We start from the raw sequence: 15031 nt of genomic DNA, 5'->3' as shown, positions 1-15031 counted from the left end.
GGGAAGACAGCACCGGAAAGGCTCCCTGTTGTGGTACTGTAGCCGCTGTAGAGGCAGGCGTCGAACGGCTCACCTGCCGGACTGTAGCCACATATAGGGACAGGCGTAGAAGTCAGTCCTGTTGTGTTATTTAGTCACTGTTGCAGCAGGGCAGTTGTACTAGAACTAGATAGATAGAGTTGTATATATAGTTTGCCACTGCAACTCAACAAAGAGAGTTCAGATTTACCATCTCCTATACAGGGCTCCGACCAACACTGGTACTGTGTGTATGCTCTGTTCTCCCTCTTCTTTAACCCCTAGCCATAGTGTGTGGTCGGACAACGTTTGTTCGTGGTCGGCATAGCTAGTGGGTGCTCAGCAACACTGGCAGGTGCTCAGCAAGACTGGTGAGTGGTCAACTCACCTGAGCCGATGATCCTGTGGGATAACACTGCTAACTTCTCAAGTTTTCAGAAAATTATAGCAGAATTTAAATGGATCAGAGAAATCCATCGGTGCAAACGAACCGAGTCATCTTCTGACTTACAAATCTGGCAGCATAGTTGATAGTCCTTGCCTCGAGCTGCCTGCATACTGCAAAACTCGGAAGAATCACATTGAAGATCATCAGACATTCAGACACTTCTTTTTGCTCTGAAAGGACATTCAGACTTTCAGACACTTCTTTTTGCTCTGAAAGGACATTCAGACTTTCAAAGTCGTTAGGCCTCAGCTTCTCTTTTTGAATGTAATAAACTAAGCAAATATGCGCAAGTATAATAGAGGAGAGAATCAAGAACCCACAGTTTTATCGTCTCACACCGAGGTCATGAGCTGTGATCAACCATGGATATCAACATCAGTCTCACATTGACCAATAGTGTACACCTGTTATACAAGAGGTTAATTAATAGGTGAATGGGTAATAGCGCGGGGATGCCACACGCCACCTCTTGTCTTCTATATAAACCCACGCTGTCATCGCTTGCAAACCACCTCGAGCTCATGCAGTTTAACGGCATTAGCTAATTTAAGAGAGATTAGTAAACAAACAGCAGCCTTAAGAGCGAGCCTAGCGGCAGTACCATGAGGCGCCTCCAGTTCCTGGCCGCCGTCTTCCTCCTCGCGCTCGCGCCGATGGCGGCGGCGGCGGCCCAGCCCCAGCTGAGGCCGGACTACTACGCCGGCGTCTGCCCGAACCTCGAGAGCATTGTCCGCGGCGCCGTAGAGCAGTCCGTGGCGCTCTCTCCGCTCTCCGCGCCGGCCACGCTCCGGCTCTTCTTCCACGACTGCGCCGTCAGGGTATGTGCGAGTGCGATTATATTATTACTGACGCCGATCAGAGGATTGATGCCATGCCGCCACTCTTGTGATCTGTGAATTAAGGGCTGCGACGCGTCGGTGATGCTGATCAACGCTGCCGGCGACGACGAGTGGCGGAGCCCCGATGGCACGACGATGAAGCTGGAGGGGTTCAGCACGGTGATGAACGCCAAGGCGGCGGTGGACAGCGACCCGCAGTGCCGGAACAGGGTGTCCTGCGCCGACATCCTGGCCCTTGCCGCCAGGGACTCCGTGTTCCTGGTAAGCACGCGAACACCAACGAAGCATGCATGCTGCTCTGCTCTGCTCCTCGATCGCTTTCGTTCTCGAGTTGATCGGACTGTGTCTCGTCGATCTCGGCGTGAACACGTACGTACGGCCGCCGCAGAGCGGAGGGCCAGACTACAAGGTGGAGCTGGGCAGGTTCGACGGCAGGGTGTCGACTTGTGGCAGCGTCGTGATTCCTCATGGCACGTTCGACCTCGACCAGCTCAACGGCTTCTTCTCCAGCCTCGGCCTCAACCAGACCGACATGATCGCGCTCTCAGGTACATATCCACGCGCACGTGTGCATGCATATATAAATGTGTCAGCTACATCAGCTAGCTAGTGGAACACGCCAAGAGCATGCATGCATTCCATGTTTAGTTTACTCCTACTCCTGCGAACGAACACCTGCAGTGCAGTCATGCCCGTCGCTAACGGCCGTTCTTGCGTGGCACTACGTACTGCAACTCTGCAAGCAGGGGGTCACACGATCGGCGTGGCGTCGTGCGGCTTCTTCGCGTACCGGGTGGGCGCGGACCCGGCCATGGACCCGGCGCTCGCGCAGCATCTCCTGGGCCGCTGCCCGGCGGGAGGGCCGGCCGGGTTCGCGTTCCTGGACGCCACGACGCCGCTGCAGTTCGACAACGAGTACTACCGGAACCTGCGCGGCGGGATGGGAGTCCTGGCCTCCGACCAGGTGCTGTACGCCGACCCGAGGTCCCGCGGCGCCGTCGAGCGCTACGCCGCGGACCAGGGCGCCTTCTTCGGCGACTTCGCCACCGCAATGACCAGGCTCGGCAGGGTCGGGGTCCGCACGGCGGCCGACGGCGAGATACGCCGCGACTGCAGGTTCCCCAACTGATGGAATTGGATCCACGGGTTCTTCGTTCGCCTGCTGCTTGTGGTTGCGCGACGGTTTTGTGTTGCTTCTCTGAACGTCACTCGTGGACGTGTGTTGCGTTGTTGTTGACTTGATTGACTGGAGGTTCAGATGGCCGCGTGTCTTCCAAACGGGCCGCACGGGCACTACACGGCACGAGCGCGGCTGGGCACGGCACGGCCAGACACGGCACGGTCAGGCACGGTAGCCTTGCCGTGCCGTGCCGTGTAGTGCCGCCGTGCTCAGCCTCTGGCCCAGGCACGGCACTAAGCACTCCAGACCGTGCCGTGCCGTGCCACTGGGCACGACAGTCCAGCGTGTTAGTGTCGTGCCTTGGCACTAACCCACAAAACCACATTAAAATTTCAGAAAATAGAGAACAGCTCAAATATGAAGAAATCAAAATCAAGAAGAGAACACCAGGCAACAAAATATCAAAAGGAAGGGCTGTGCAATGGCTGCCTCATTAAAAACCTGTCCAGGTAAAACTCACCCTTGTGAGAAACCCTGGACAGGGAAAAAGAGTGCAGCCAGCCCCTTAGTGTAATTCAATTGTTCATTACATCCAATCCACAGATCCAAAGCATCCAAGTCCAATTAAAATTACAGACCATTACATAAATAAATGACTAATCAAGATAAAGGTTTTCAAAAGCCTCCTCGAGCTCCTTATCCTCCACCATATGTTGTAGCCTTGACTCAGCAGCTTCCCAGTCCTTGATGCATGTGAGTGCCTCCACAGTCCAATTAAAATTACAGACCATTACATAAATGAAGAAGAAGAAGAACAAGAAACAGATCTAACTCACCTCGCTTGACGGAGCACCAGAGGCAACGGCGACGACGACATCGCTCAGATCCGGCGTCCTGGTACCTCAACACATCATAGCGGAGCCCTAATGACGCCGGAGTCCGGCGAGATCAACGAGCGCGACGAGCGCGACGAGAGAGAGATGAAGACGATTCGTTGGAGATCTCAACGACTAAGCTACATCGCCGGTCAGAGAGAAGAGAAGGGGTGTACAAGGCCGTGCCGTGTGCCCATGCAAGCCACCACCGCTGTCACCAGCCACCAGACGGCGAAAAGAAGAGAGTGAGCGGCTAGGGTTTCGAACGAGAGAGCAGAGCCGAAGAGCGAGGTGCGCGCGGCGCGGAGGGGGAAGAAATGAGCACAGTAGCTTCCCCCGGGCGGCTCCTGGCTTATATAGGCGCCCCACCGCAGCCCTTCATCCAACGGCCAGCGCTCGCCGGGGGCTTCATCCAACGGCTCTTAGCCGTGCCGACCCCATGCCGGCCTTTGGAGCGGGCCGTGCCCGTGCCGTGCCAACGGGCTAGCATAGCGGCCTAGGCACGGGCACGAGGCCGTGCCGTGCTTGGCACGAGCACGGGAGAGGCCGGCCCGGGCCGTTTTCGGACCGGGCCAAATCAGCACCGTGCCCGTGCTGGCCTGATGGGCCAGGCCCGTTTGGAAAACTTTACTTTTGGACCAGGAAGGGTCTGGGCGTGGTGGGCTGCGTGGCTGCAAGTAGAGTGTGAAGGTCCAGGTGTTCACAGAAAATGTAAAGGTTGGCGGTTGGCCCAAACCGGCCCATCTACATTACTAGGAATAGAAGGAACACTTTGTGTCTATATGGTCTTGTGTTCTACGTATGAATCCTTCTTGTGTTGTATGATCCAGCTGAAACCGACTCGGGTGCTAAAAAAAGCTGAATCTTGTGTTGACTAGCTCTTGTTCACCCTAGGCTTGCAAAATCTTAAGTTGGATGTAGTGCTTATTAGGGCTATCTTCTTGCTCGCCATTTTGCCTAGTGTTGTGCCTTTGCATGAAATTTTAATTAGGCTATTTACCCCCTCTAGCCACAATAGATCCTTACAAGTGATATCAAAGCCAAGCCTCCAACTAAATCAAGATTTCACAATCTTTGGAGTAAACTATGGCTAGCAACAATGTTGGCAAGCCCCCGCACTTTGATGGCACAAATTATGAGTATTGGGGAGAAGGATATGTGCACATCTAAAGGCTATGGAGAGGAAGATTTGGGGAGTTGTTGAGGATAACTTTTGTAGTGCTTGACTTGAAGGCTCCAACCCCAAGTGAGGAACAAAAGCTCTAACTGAATGATCAAGCACTCAATTGCATATATCCTTGATCCCAAGGTCTTCAAGCCTATCAAAGACTTGGAGATGGCACAAGGTTTGGAAGAGGTTAGAGGAAGCATATGAGGGTACCTCCACCATAAAGGATGCCAAGTTGTACCTCTTTAAGGACAAACATGCCAAATTCAAGATGCTTGAAGGTGAAAATGTGCTAGAGATGTTCCACCGCCTTAATGTCATAGCCAATGAGTTGAGGGCACATGGGCACAAGGTATAGATGATGAGGATTTCTCACATAAGTTCTTACGGTGCCTCCCCTCCAAGTTTAAGATCATTGTCACCGTGATATCGAGAGAGGGACTAATGGACTTCACTCCGACATAAGTGTTGGGAGAGATCATCACTCATGACACCTTTGATCAAGAGGAGAGTGATGAGCAAGAGGAGAAGGAAAAGAAGAAGAGCATAACATTCAAGGAAAAATCATCAAGATCTAGAAGAAGATTGAGGTGGAGTCATGATTATGAGAGCACCGTTTTCTTCTTCTTCAATGTCATCAGGTTATCCTCGTCCTCCTATCCCCTGTCTCATCTTGTAATAATAGCAACAGCTAGAGCCGACCCTCATTTGCATGGAGTGGGGGAGAGGAGATGTGGACCTTACATATGAGCCCCACATGTCGGTCCATGTCAATACAAAGTTAGCAAGTCACATTGTCATATCAGTAGAGGAATAGCTCAAGACCTGTTTGGGCTCGAATGCCACCTAAACACAAGTTTAAGGATATGAAAATGGTAATTTATTAGTTGGGAAATTGGATGACACCTGATGCCAAGTTTAAAGACTTCAAAATAATATTTTATGAGTTAGAGGACCAAAATAACATGCCAAATTTAAGGATCTCTCATAAATTTTACTACAAGTAATAATGCTTCACGCGTGTGAAAAATCACTGACCGGGCAAAAACACATGACAACATCAATTTGAGTACAACTCCCCATTATATGTTTTCATGCCCCAAGCCCAAAGGAAATTTCAAGTGAAGGAAGGAAAACGGGAGAAAAAAGTACCGGATGGCGCCGTGCCATGCAGCCTTGTTCAGACATCAGAGCAACTTGGGCTAGAGAACAAAGGAGCGCTCAAAAGATCTCTCCCCCCTCGAGAAGCTCTAATTTCACCATCCACTCCAATTCGGCCAAGTGGCGTCTTTGCCATCTCAAGATAAGCCTTCCTCTCCTACCACCACCGCCTATTCTTCTCTTCCTCTTCCTAGTTCCTACTTGACAATCAGGATTCAGGAGAGAAGAGAAGCTAGCATTCAACCAAGGAAGAAGCGAGCGAGCTGACAAAATCGAGAGACCGTCGATCCATCGTCCATGGCTCTGGTGCCGGCACCTCTCCTCACGGGCAGCAGCAGACCGGTGTGCACGGCGACGCCGCCCAGGCACGCGAGGAGGCCGTCGAGGATCTCGTGCAAGGCGTCCGGCGATGACAAGGACAAGGTACCGTCAGGAGGGAATGACCTTGGGGTCAAGCTCGGGAAGCTGGCGATGGTCGCGCTGGCCGCCGGCGTGCTGGCGCTAGGCCCCGTCGACGGCGCCATGGCGGCCAAGTCCGGCGGCAGGGTCGGCGGGCAGGCGTTCCGGTCCGCGCCACGGTCGTCCGGCCCTCGGATAAACAACTCCAGGTAATCTTTAGCGCCTTCTAGAGTGATTTGAATCATTGTATCTAATCTGTCTGAGCTCATGGATGTTTTGCCAAAGTTCAGTTCTACTTCTAGCCGTGTTCAGTTCAGAGCTCAGACAAGATGACGTCTTCCTCCCACCGATTACGAGCTCTGAATGTCTGAAACTGAATTATTGTGAAGTTGGATAGCTTTTGATCGTCCTTGTGCAACTTGATGGTTCAGTTTGTTTTCAATCATTTGCAAGAATCTAGAGTAGCACGACAGGCGACTGAAATCAGCTGTGACATGTATCTATGCATGCTGCGTCTGCTGATGCAAAAATGTTATCTTGTCTGGTGCATGCGCAGGACGAACATCTACATCAACCCGCCGGTGGCGCCGCCTCTGGGCGGATACGGCTACGGGAGCCCGTTGTTGGGCGGCTACGGCTACGGGTGGTCGCCGTTCAGCTTCTTCGCCCCCGGGCCGAGCGTCGCCGTCGGGGTCGGCGGCGGCTTCGACACGCTCGTCCTCTTCTTGGTGCTGGGCGCCGTCGTCGGAGCTGTCAGGCGGTTTCTCAACAGGAACAACGATGATTACGACGACTACTGATGATTATCAATGACAGATCCAGCTAGGGGATGTAGCGAATCTCATCCTTCACCTTCATGTGTAATATATGGAGAGATTTTTTCGTGTGGAATACTAGGAACAGAGTGTACTGATGCATCATGAAATGTATGTAATAATTTTGTTCAGTGAAATGTAATGAGAATAGCATCTATAGTTAGGGACAGTTGTAAACAGCCAAATACTCCATAGCATCGAGCCAGCGACTACAAAGTGCATGATTATGTTGTCAAAAAAAAAGTGCATGATTAAAATAGATTCAACTGTATATATATAGTTAATGCTGGGGGTGAAAGTAGCACCGGTAATTCTCCGACCTGAACCGAACTCAAATTTCGAGGATATAGAGAAAAGCTTTTAATATCTATATATATACGGATAATTTGCTCCAATTATATTTTGATACAAGACAAGATATGAAATTGGCAAAATTTGACGGATATGGATTAGAATATCGGATAATTTCACTCCTTAGAAAGAATTCAAGATATACGAGGTTTGGGTGGTTGACCGCCTCGATCTGCCACGTGACGGCGTAGGCCTCCTCGGAGTCCAATGTGCACGCGGGGCGCATAAATCGGAGTAGCACCACGGCCTCCTCATACTATCATGGTGAGGGCATTGTGTGGCGCGATGGCAGCGGCGTGGCCGTGTGGGCGCACTCAGGAAGGCCGGTGGCAACGGCCTTCGTGGGGAGGGTGGCGTGGGGTGGTGGCTCGTGGAGGTGGAATCGGTGGCGTGTGGTGGTGGACTCGGGAAGACCAGTGGCAGCGTCCATTGTGGAGAGGGCAACGTGGGCCGTGGCTCGTGGGGTGGGGTGGGGGGGGGGGAATCGAGAGTCTGCAGTCGTTGAGTCAGGGAGTCGGGGTCAGGACTTAGAGAGGTCAAGCCTTAGAAGCCATATTCCTATACGGGAACCGGAACGTGGAGCTATACTTTATAATGTAATTGTACTATGGGAACGTAATTGTTTTCAGGACAAGAAACATTGTCATGTTCCATGTTTCCGGCTGCTAATGGTCGAACGATGTGATTGCCGGCCGAGAAGGGGCGACAGATGCATGCTCTCGTTATCTTGTTTTTAGATCTAATATTTATGACCCGATATTAGGTAGGGATAGTAAGTGTTAATAGACCACAACTATGGCTCCGGCCCTAGAGACCTTCGGCCTCGGTCCACCCCGGCGAACAAGCATAAGCCATGCGCGCACTAGGCTTAAAATGGACTTATTTGGTATGGTTTGTAATGGCTCCAAAAAGTTGTGAAAAATGGATACAAACGGCTACACTCATGTATAGTGGGGTGCTCTTCTTTCAACAAAGTCTGACAATGAGGTGCGTGTTTGCAGAAAACAATGTATTATGAGGTGGCATCTCAAAACCAAGTTGCATATATAGCGGGTTTTTCAAATTTTCTCCTAGTCGAGGTAGTAAGTTAAGATAAATCTTAGGCATTCATGGATGAAGTTAGGACCCGCAGCTAATTAAAAGTTACGATGTTGCTCTTCTTAATATGTTCATATATTTTAACACACTGCTAAAAACGGATTCGTAAAAACGCTCTTTTTTTAGGGGCGGCTCTATAGAGCCGCCCCTACAAATGATGCCTAAATAAGCCACCCTACAGATTTATTTGTAGATGCTGCTGGTGTTATCAGTTGCTCCTATAAATCTAATTTTCAGAGGCAGTTCGCCAGCCGCTCCTATAAATCAGACATTTGTAGCAACGGTTCGAAAGGAACGGCTAACCAAACTGCCCCTACAAACCATTTTGGACCGTCCCAACAAATCGTTACTGGCGTAGTGACATGCATGTAGATGCTTTTGTATTTGTCTAGTTGTAATATCTTTAGTTATCAACTATTCTGTATATATATATATATATACTTTTCTATCCTTATTTATTCTTGTTCTATTTGCACCACACCTCTACGTGTGTTTAATATATATTTAGTTGAAACTTTAATTTGAATTTAGTGTTTGACGTGAATAGTTTTGTCGCTACAGAAAGTGACCAGCTAGTAAATATTTATAGTTTTGCTGCACGTTGTGATCGGAGGTGGCCCAGCACTCAATGACACGGAATTTATACTGGTTCAGGCAACGTGCCCTACGTCCAGTGTGGGTCGGTCGGTGACTTTATTCCCGAGCCCAGGTGCTCGAAGTCTGTAGTGGGGTTACAAACGAGAGAGAGATGGGGTGTCCGGTCGGTCCGGTCGGAAGGGCCGAGATCGACAGGAGCTATGCTATGAACGAAGTGTCCAACCCTAAACTTGAACTTGAAGAGGTCGACTTGGGTCAACTGCCTGTGCTTGGAGGGAGCACATCCCCTTTTATAGAAGAAGGGGATGACTTTACAAATGAGAGGGAGAGAGAGTACGGACGTTTCTAAGCCTTGTTGCCCACGCCGACGGGGATGGGACAATGGTGGGCGCCCGCAATACTGTTGATGTCGCTGCAGAATATCAGGTACATGTGGGAGGTTGAGCTATTTTCTTTAAGACTGGAGGACATCGGTACCTGCAAAAATGCTGTCTCGTCGACTGGAGGCATGGCTGTACCACGTTTACCTGGTACGGTGAATTCCGGCGCCCACAATACTGTTGATGCCCAGAGGCACATGGGGGGTCTTACCGTACGGGTGTTTTGACCGGTGCCTACAATACTGTAGAGGTAAATGTCGGCGCCTACAATACTGTTTGTGGTAGGGTGGTTGTAAAGTGTTGCTCCATAGGGTATGGTCTCTGCTGCCATGGTTTGACTTGTGAGCCCCGTCTTGCTTTTCTTTGTACGCCTTTTGGTTCTTTCTGAGCGGGCGTCCCCGGTCGGATGGTCTCTAGTCGGTTCTGGCGCGCCAGTCGGAGAGTAGTGATGGGCAGGGTTCTTTATGGACCCCGGTCAGAGACACAGGGTCGGAGTCGAAGGCGGTCCTCGGGTCAGGCTTTCCGAGTGGAGGCCGTGCGAAGGCAGCCGGGGCCTGACGCTAGCGCTCCGATCGGAGAGGCCGTTTGGAGTTGGCCTGAGCCTGAGCTAGTGCTCTGGTCGGAAAGATGGGCCGAAGGAGGCCAGGGCATAAAGCGAGTGCTCCGGTCTGTTGAGTTTAGACTCTTGGGTCGGTCCAGAAGAAGAAAAGGCCGTCTTCCTGGGGCGAGCCCTGGTGTGGAAGCCGGTCCCCGAGGGACCCTAGGTTTATGAACCCGACAGGAGCCCCCGAGCCCCTAGGCGATTCATGCAGAATCGTCTAGGGGATTTTTATCTTGCCGGCGGGTGCGCATGAGCGCACCCGTGGGTGTAGCCCCCGAGCCCCCGGGCGGTTCGTGCCAAACCGGCTGGGGGTGCTTCTGAGTTTGTCAACGGGGGATGTTTTTTCTGTTTTGTCGGCGGGTGCGCGCAAGCGCACCCGCTGGTGTAGCCCCTGAGCCCCAGGCAGTTCAGGTCGAACCAGCTGGGGGTGTTGTCTCAGCAGGTGTGTATGCATGTTTTTTAGTTTGAGACAGAATTTTGTTTAACCACGGTGTCGTTGCGTGCCGTGGGATCGGGTGAGTCGGAGTCATGAACGGACCCTGGCGTCGGTGCGCGCTATGGGTGGAGATAGCTCGGTTTGGTTGTGTCAGAGCTCACTGATCTTTTGGCGTCGATGCGCGCCGCGGGATCAGGTGAGGTGGAGTTTGCGAATGAATCCAGGCATCGGTGCACGCCGTGGATCGAGAGAGTTAGTTTAGTTAGTTTAGGAAGCCGTTACGTGAGTTTAGGAGTCGCGGTCCCAGGAGCCGTAGCCGGATGTCGTCGATCCCGTCGACGCGAGTTTAGGAGTCATGGCCCCAAGAGCCGTAGCCGGATGTCGCCTATCCCGTCGATGCGAGTTTAGGAGTCGCAGTCCCAAGAGCCGTAGCCGGATGTCGCCGATCCAGTCGACGCGAGTTCAGAGTCACGGTCCCTTGGCATTTGAGCCCCTGAGCCCTGTCGGGCCTTCGCGGGGGTTGGTGTGAGTCGTTTTGCGCTACCCCATCTGGTTCCTCACAACCGGAGGGGCTGAGTTTCGTCACTTGTTCCGATCGCTCGGGCTCAAAGACTAGCTCAGTCAGCTCGCTAACGGGTGTGATCGAGCAGAATCTGGGTCCGTTGTTTGTGATGGGGTCGGCATAGCCCTCTTGTGGCATTCCACTACTCCTTTACCTGCAGCCCGACAGATGCCTAGGTCGTTCTGGAGACCGACCCGGGTGGCCTAATGGCCTCCCCTCGATGGAGATTCTGTGGGCTTGGCGAGAGGTTCAGGGTCGAACAAGAAGGTTGAGATGACTTGGTTTGCTAGACCGGGCAAAGGCTGCACGGTGCTCATCTACGATTTTCTCCCCTGGCTCTGTTTGGTTGCTCATATCGAATGAGGCAAGCCACCGCTTTGTGGCGCAACACGGAGCGTTCTGATGCATTTCGCTGCATATGCGATGCTTAGTTCCCGAGCCCCTAGGTGGTTCATGCCCTAACTATTCGGGGGGTGCAGGTGTATGGTATGAAATGCGCGTATGGATGTATGAATATTTTAAATTGAAATAGAGGGGCTTTGATAGTGTTTTACCTTGACGACTGGAGTGACGGGGTTCGAAGAGCTCCAGTAAAAAATGTCCGACTGGTACCTGCGCTTTGTCAATTGTGGGTTAGCCCTTGTGTGAATAGTTTTGTATTAATGAACACATGCTCACCTTGATGACTTGAGAGACAGGGTTCGGAGAGCTTTAGTCAGAAATATCCGACCGGGACCTGTGCTCGTCATTCAAGACGGAGTTAGCATGGCCCACGTGGGGTGCCCCTTCGCTTCCTACCTGTATCTCAGGTGTGGATACTGAGTGATTCGATCGACTTAGGGGGCCAGTTGGTCTCTCAGCGGAGATTTCGTGTGGTGGTGCCTGTATGACTGGAGTGACAGGGTTCGAAGAGCTCCAGTTGGAAATGTTCGACCAGTACCTACGCTTGTCAATCGTGGGTTAGTCCTCGTGTGAACAGTTTTTGTATTAATGAACACATCCGTGTTGTCCTTGTGACAGAACCATGATATTCGTTCCCTATGTTTATCTTAGCATAACTTTTGTTTTTTATCCTTTCTTTCTCGTACCTGCCCGTTTGTTCCGTAGGCTGCAACCTTGTGAGCCCGGGGCGTGGCCCGCGAGGCTCAGCTGTTTGTAACCGTAGAAAAAGGCGGGGTGCGTTGGGTTGGGAGTAAGAACAGAGTTACATAAGGTAAACACAGGAAATGGAATGTGTTTCTGTTTGGGGACACAGTTGCTTTATCGTGTGATAGTAAAAAGAGAGATAATATTTTAATATTGTACCCCTATGGAGCCCCCGAGCGACCCGGGCTGAAAGTGTTTCGGGCAGCGGTGCTCTTATGGGAGCATGTTCTAACTAAAAAGTGGTTTAGACTACTAGGGGAAAACGACGTAGCTGTTCAATGTTCCAAGTGTTGTTTAGAAGGTTGCCGTTGTTGTCCTCCAGTCGGTAGGTGTCCGATCGGACTACTTCGGTTACCATATAGGGTCCTTCCCATGGTGGAGAGAGCTTGTGTTTTTCCTTCGTTGATTGGGTCCTCCGGAGTATGAGGTCACCGACTTTGAGAATCCTTCCTCTGATCTTCCTTTCGTGGTACCTACGGAGGGTTTGTTGGTAGCGAGCGGAGCAGATGGCGGTTGCTTCATGGGCCTCTTCGAGTAGGTCGACTGCGTCTTGTTGGGCCTCCGTGGCTCGGTCGTGGTCAAAAGCCTTCACTCTTGGTGCACCGTGGTCGAGGTCGGAGGGCAACACTACCTCGGCTCCGTAGGCCAGGAAGAAGGGTGTGAATCCTATAGATCGGTTTGGGGTCGTTCTTAGGCTCTAGAGGATCGCTGGGACCTCCGCAACCCATCGCCCGGCGTATTTGTTGAGTCGTCCTTGGAAGACCATGCCATTGGCGCATTCGACCTGACCGTTAGTTCGTGGATGTCCGACCGAGGCCCAGTCGATCCTGATACCGTATCTGTCGCTAAAATTTAGGAACTTTTTTTCGGTGAAGTTGGTCCCGTGGTCAGTGATGATACAGTTGGGAACACTGAATTGGTAGATGATGTCAAGGAAGAATTTGACTGCCTCCTCCAACCGGATGTTGGTGATGGGTTTGGCCTCTATCCACTTGGTGAATTTGTTGACCGCTACGAGTAGGTGAGTGAAACCGCCCAGGGCCTTTTTGAGGGGTCCTACCATGTCGAGGCCCCAGACCATGAATGGCCAAGTGATAGGGATGGTTTGGAGCTCTTGTGCCAGCAAATGGGTTTGCCAGGCGTAGAACTAGCATCCCTCACACCTACGAACGACTTCCTCTGCATCTCATAGTGCGGTGGGCCAGTAAAAACCTTGGCGGAAGGCTTTTTTGACCAGCGACCTTGGGGCCGCGTGATGCCCACAAATGCCAGCACGAACCTTGAGGAGGACATCCCTCCATTGGCTAGTGAGGATACACTTCATGAGTACCCCTGATGGGCTCTGTTTGTAGAGCTCGTCACCGAGTGCGACAAAGGTCTTGGCGCGTCGAGCGATTCATCGGGCCTCCGTCCTTTAGGGTGGGAGAACCTCTTCGAGGATGTAGGCGAGTAGCGGTACTCGCCAATCGGTTTGACCGAGCGCCAATACGGTGATGCTCGCGGGTGGCGTAGAGGTATTGGGATCGGAGCCCCTAGGTGCTGGTTAGGCATCGGGGTCAGAGCCCCCAAGCACCGGCTAGGCGTCGGGGTGCGTCCAGGTCAGACCTTCCAAGATGCGAGTGGACGGCTCATGGATATCGTTGATGAAGACCCCACTTGGGGACGAATCTCGCCTGGCGGCCAGCTTTATGAGGAAATCAGCGGCATCGTTGTCCCTTCAAGGGATGTGATGCAGTTCAATCCTCTAGAATTTGTCCTCGAGCTTGCGCACCTCTTGGCAGTATGCCATCATGAGGGGGCTTTTGCAGGAGGACTCCTTCATGACCTAATCAACGACTAGTTCTGAGTCGCCATGGACGTAGAGTCACGTAGCGCCAAGCTCGATGGTGATGCGGAGTCCATTGATAAGGGCCTCATATTCCGCGGTGTTGTTTGAAGCTGAGAAGTGGAGGCGGATGGCGTAACGGAGACTACTCCCATTTGGGGAGATCAGAACCACTCCAGCTCCTGAGCTGGGCGCCATTATGGACCTATCGAAGTACATTGTCTAGTATTCATGGGTGACGTCTGGGATTGGTAGCTAGACCTCCGTCCATTCGGCGACATAATCCGCGAGAGCTTGAGACTTAATAGCGGTGCGAGGGGTATATCTGATGTTGTGGCCCAGGAGTTCAAGAGCCCACTTGGAGATTCATCCTGCAGTGTCGCGGTTGCGAATGATGTCTCCGAGTGGGTATGAAGTGACGACCATGACTTCATGGTCGGTGAAGTAGTGTAGGAGCTTCCTGGTCGCCATTAGTATGGTGTATAGGAGTTTCTGCACCTTGGGGTTGGTAAGCACTTCTTCGACGAAGTACATGGGTCGCTGCACTTTGAGCTGGTGTCCCTGTTCCTCCCTCTCTACGACCAGGGCGGCGCTCACCACATGGTTATTTGCCATGACGTAAAGGAGGAGGGGTTCTCCCCGCTCGGGAGCGATGAGGATTGGGGCCGATGTTAGGGATGTTTTGAGGCTTTCAAGAGCATGCTGGGCTTCCTTAGTCCAGATGAAAGCGTCCGTCCTTTTGAGGAGCTTGTAGAGCGACATCCCCCGTTCGTCGAGCTAGGAGATGAAGCGGCTTAAGGCAGCCAGGCAACTGGTGAGCCTCTGCATGCCCTTGACGTTGCATATGGGGCCCATGTTGGAGATGGTCGTGATCTTTTTGGGGTTGGCTTCGATGCCGTGCTCGGACACGATGTATCGAAGCAGTTTCCCCTTTGGAACCCCGAAAACACACTTTTCGGGATTCAGCTTGATGTTGAACCTTCGGAGGTTTGCGAACGTTACAGCCAAGTCTACGATCAGGTCGCAAGCTTGAGCCATTTTGACCACTATGTCATCAACATAGACGGCGATTGTTGGTTTTGGCCGCTCGGGCTGGTCGAGCGGGTCGATTTGGTTGGCGAAGCATTGCTGCATGCACCTTTGGTAGGTGGCGCTAGCGTTCTTTAGGCCGAAAGGCATGGTCACGTAACAG

At 52.1% G+C, this 15031-nt stretch overlaps 2 protein-coding genes across 2 annotated transcripts; both read left to right on the top strand.

Moving 5' to 3' along the window:
• Window positions 1-1068: 1068 nt before the first annotated feature.
• LOC136529704 (peroxidase 45-like) lies at window positions 1069-2434 on the top strand. The gene is made up of 4 exons (XM_066522775.1): window positions 1069-1284; window positions 1369-1566; window positions 1694-1853; window positions 2052-2434. The coding sequence occupies exons 1-4, from the start codon at window positions 1069-1071 to the stop codon at window positions 2432-2434; spliced, it is 957 nt and encodes a 318-aa protein (XP_066378872.1).
• A 3361-nt stretch (window positions 2435-5795) lies between these two features.
• LOC136527934 (FLUCTUATING-LIGHT-ACCLIMATION protein 1, chloroplastic-like) lies at window positions 5796-7102 on the top strand. The gene is made up of 2 exons (XM_066520798.1): window positions 5796-6237; window positions 6585-7102. Exons 1-2 carry the CDS (start codon window positions 5927-5929, stop codon window positions 6826-6828), a joined length of 555 nt encoding a protein of 184 aa, XP_066376895.1. The 5' UTR covers window positions 5796-5926; the 3' UTR covers window positions 6829-7102.
• The last annotated feature ends 7929 nt before the right edge of the window (window positions 7103-15031 follow it).

This window comes from Miscanthus floridulus, chromosome 19 (assembly GCF_019320115.1).
Source record: "Miscanthus floridulus cultivar M001 chromosome 19, ASM1932011v1, whole genome shotgun sequence".
Classification (NCBI taxonomy): Eukaryota; Viridiplantae; Streptophyta; class Magnoliopsida; order Poales; family Poaceae; genus Miscanthus; species Miscanthus floridulus.
The sequence above is the reverse complement of the archived record's forward strand: the minus strand, read 5'-3'. Positions and strand labels throughout refer to the sequence as shown.

Excerpts from the sequence above, each read along its gene's own strand:
- LOC136529704 (XM_066522775.1), top strand. The coding sequence starts at position 1,069 with ATGAGGCGCCTCCAGTTCCTGGCCGCCGTCTTCCTCCTCGCGCTCGCG. Across the intron at positions 1,567-1,693 it reads CCAGGGACTCCGTGTTCCTG|AGCGGAGGGCCAGACTACAA; the intron begins GTAAGCACGCGA and ends CGGCCGCCGCAG. Across the intron at positions 1,854-2,051 it reads CGACATGATCGCGCTCTCAG|GGGGTCACACGATCGGCGTG; the intron begins GTACATATCCAC and ends CTCTGCAAGCAG.
- LOC136527934 (XM_066520798.1), top strand. The coding sequence starts at position 5,927 with ATGGCTCTGGTGCCGGCACCTCTCCTCACGGGCAGCAGCAGACCGGTG. Across the intron at positions 6,238-6,584 it reads CCTCGGATAAACAACTCCAG|GACGAACATCTACATCAACC; the intron begins GTAATCTTTAGC and ends GTGCATGCGCAG.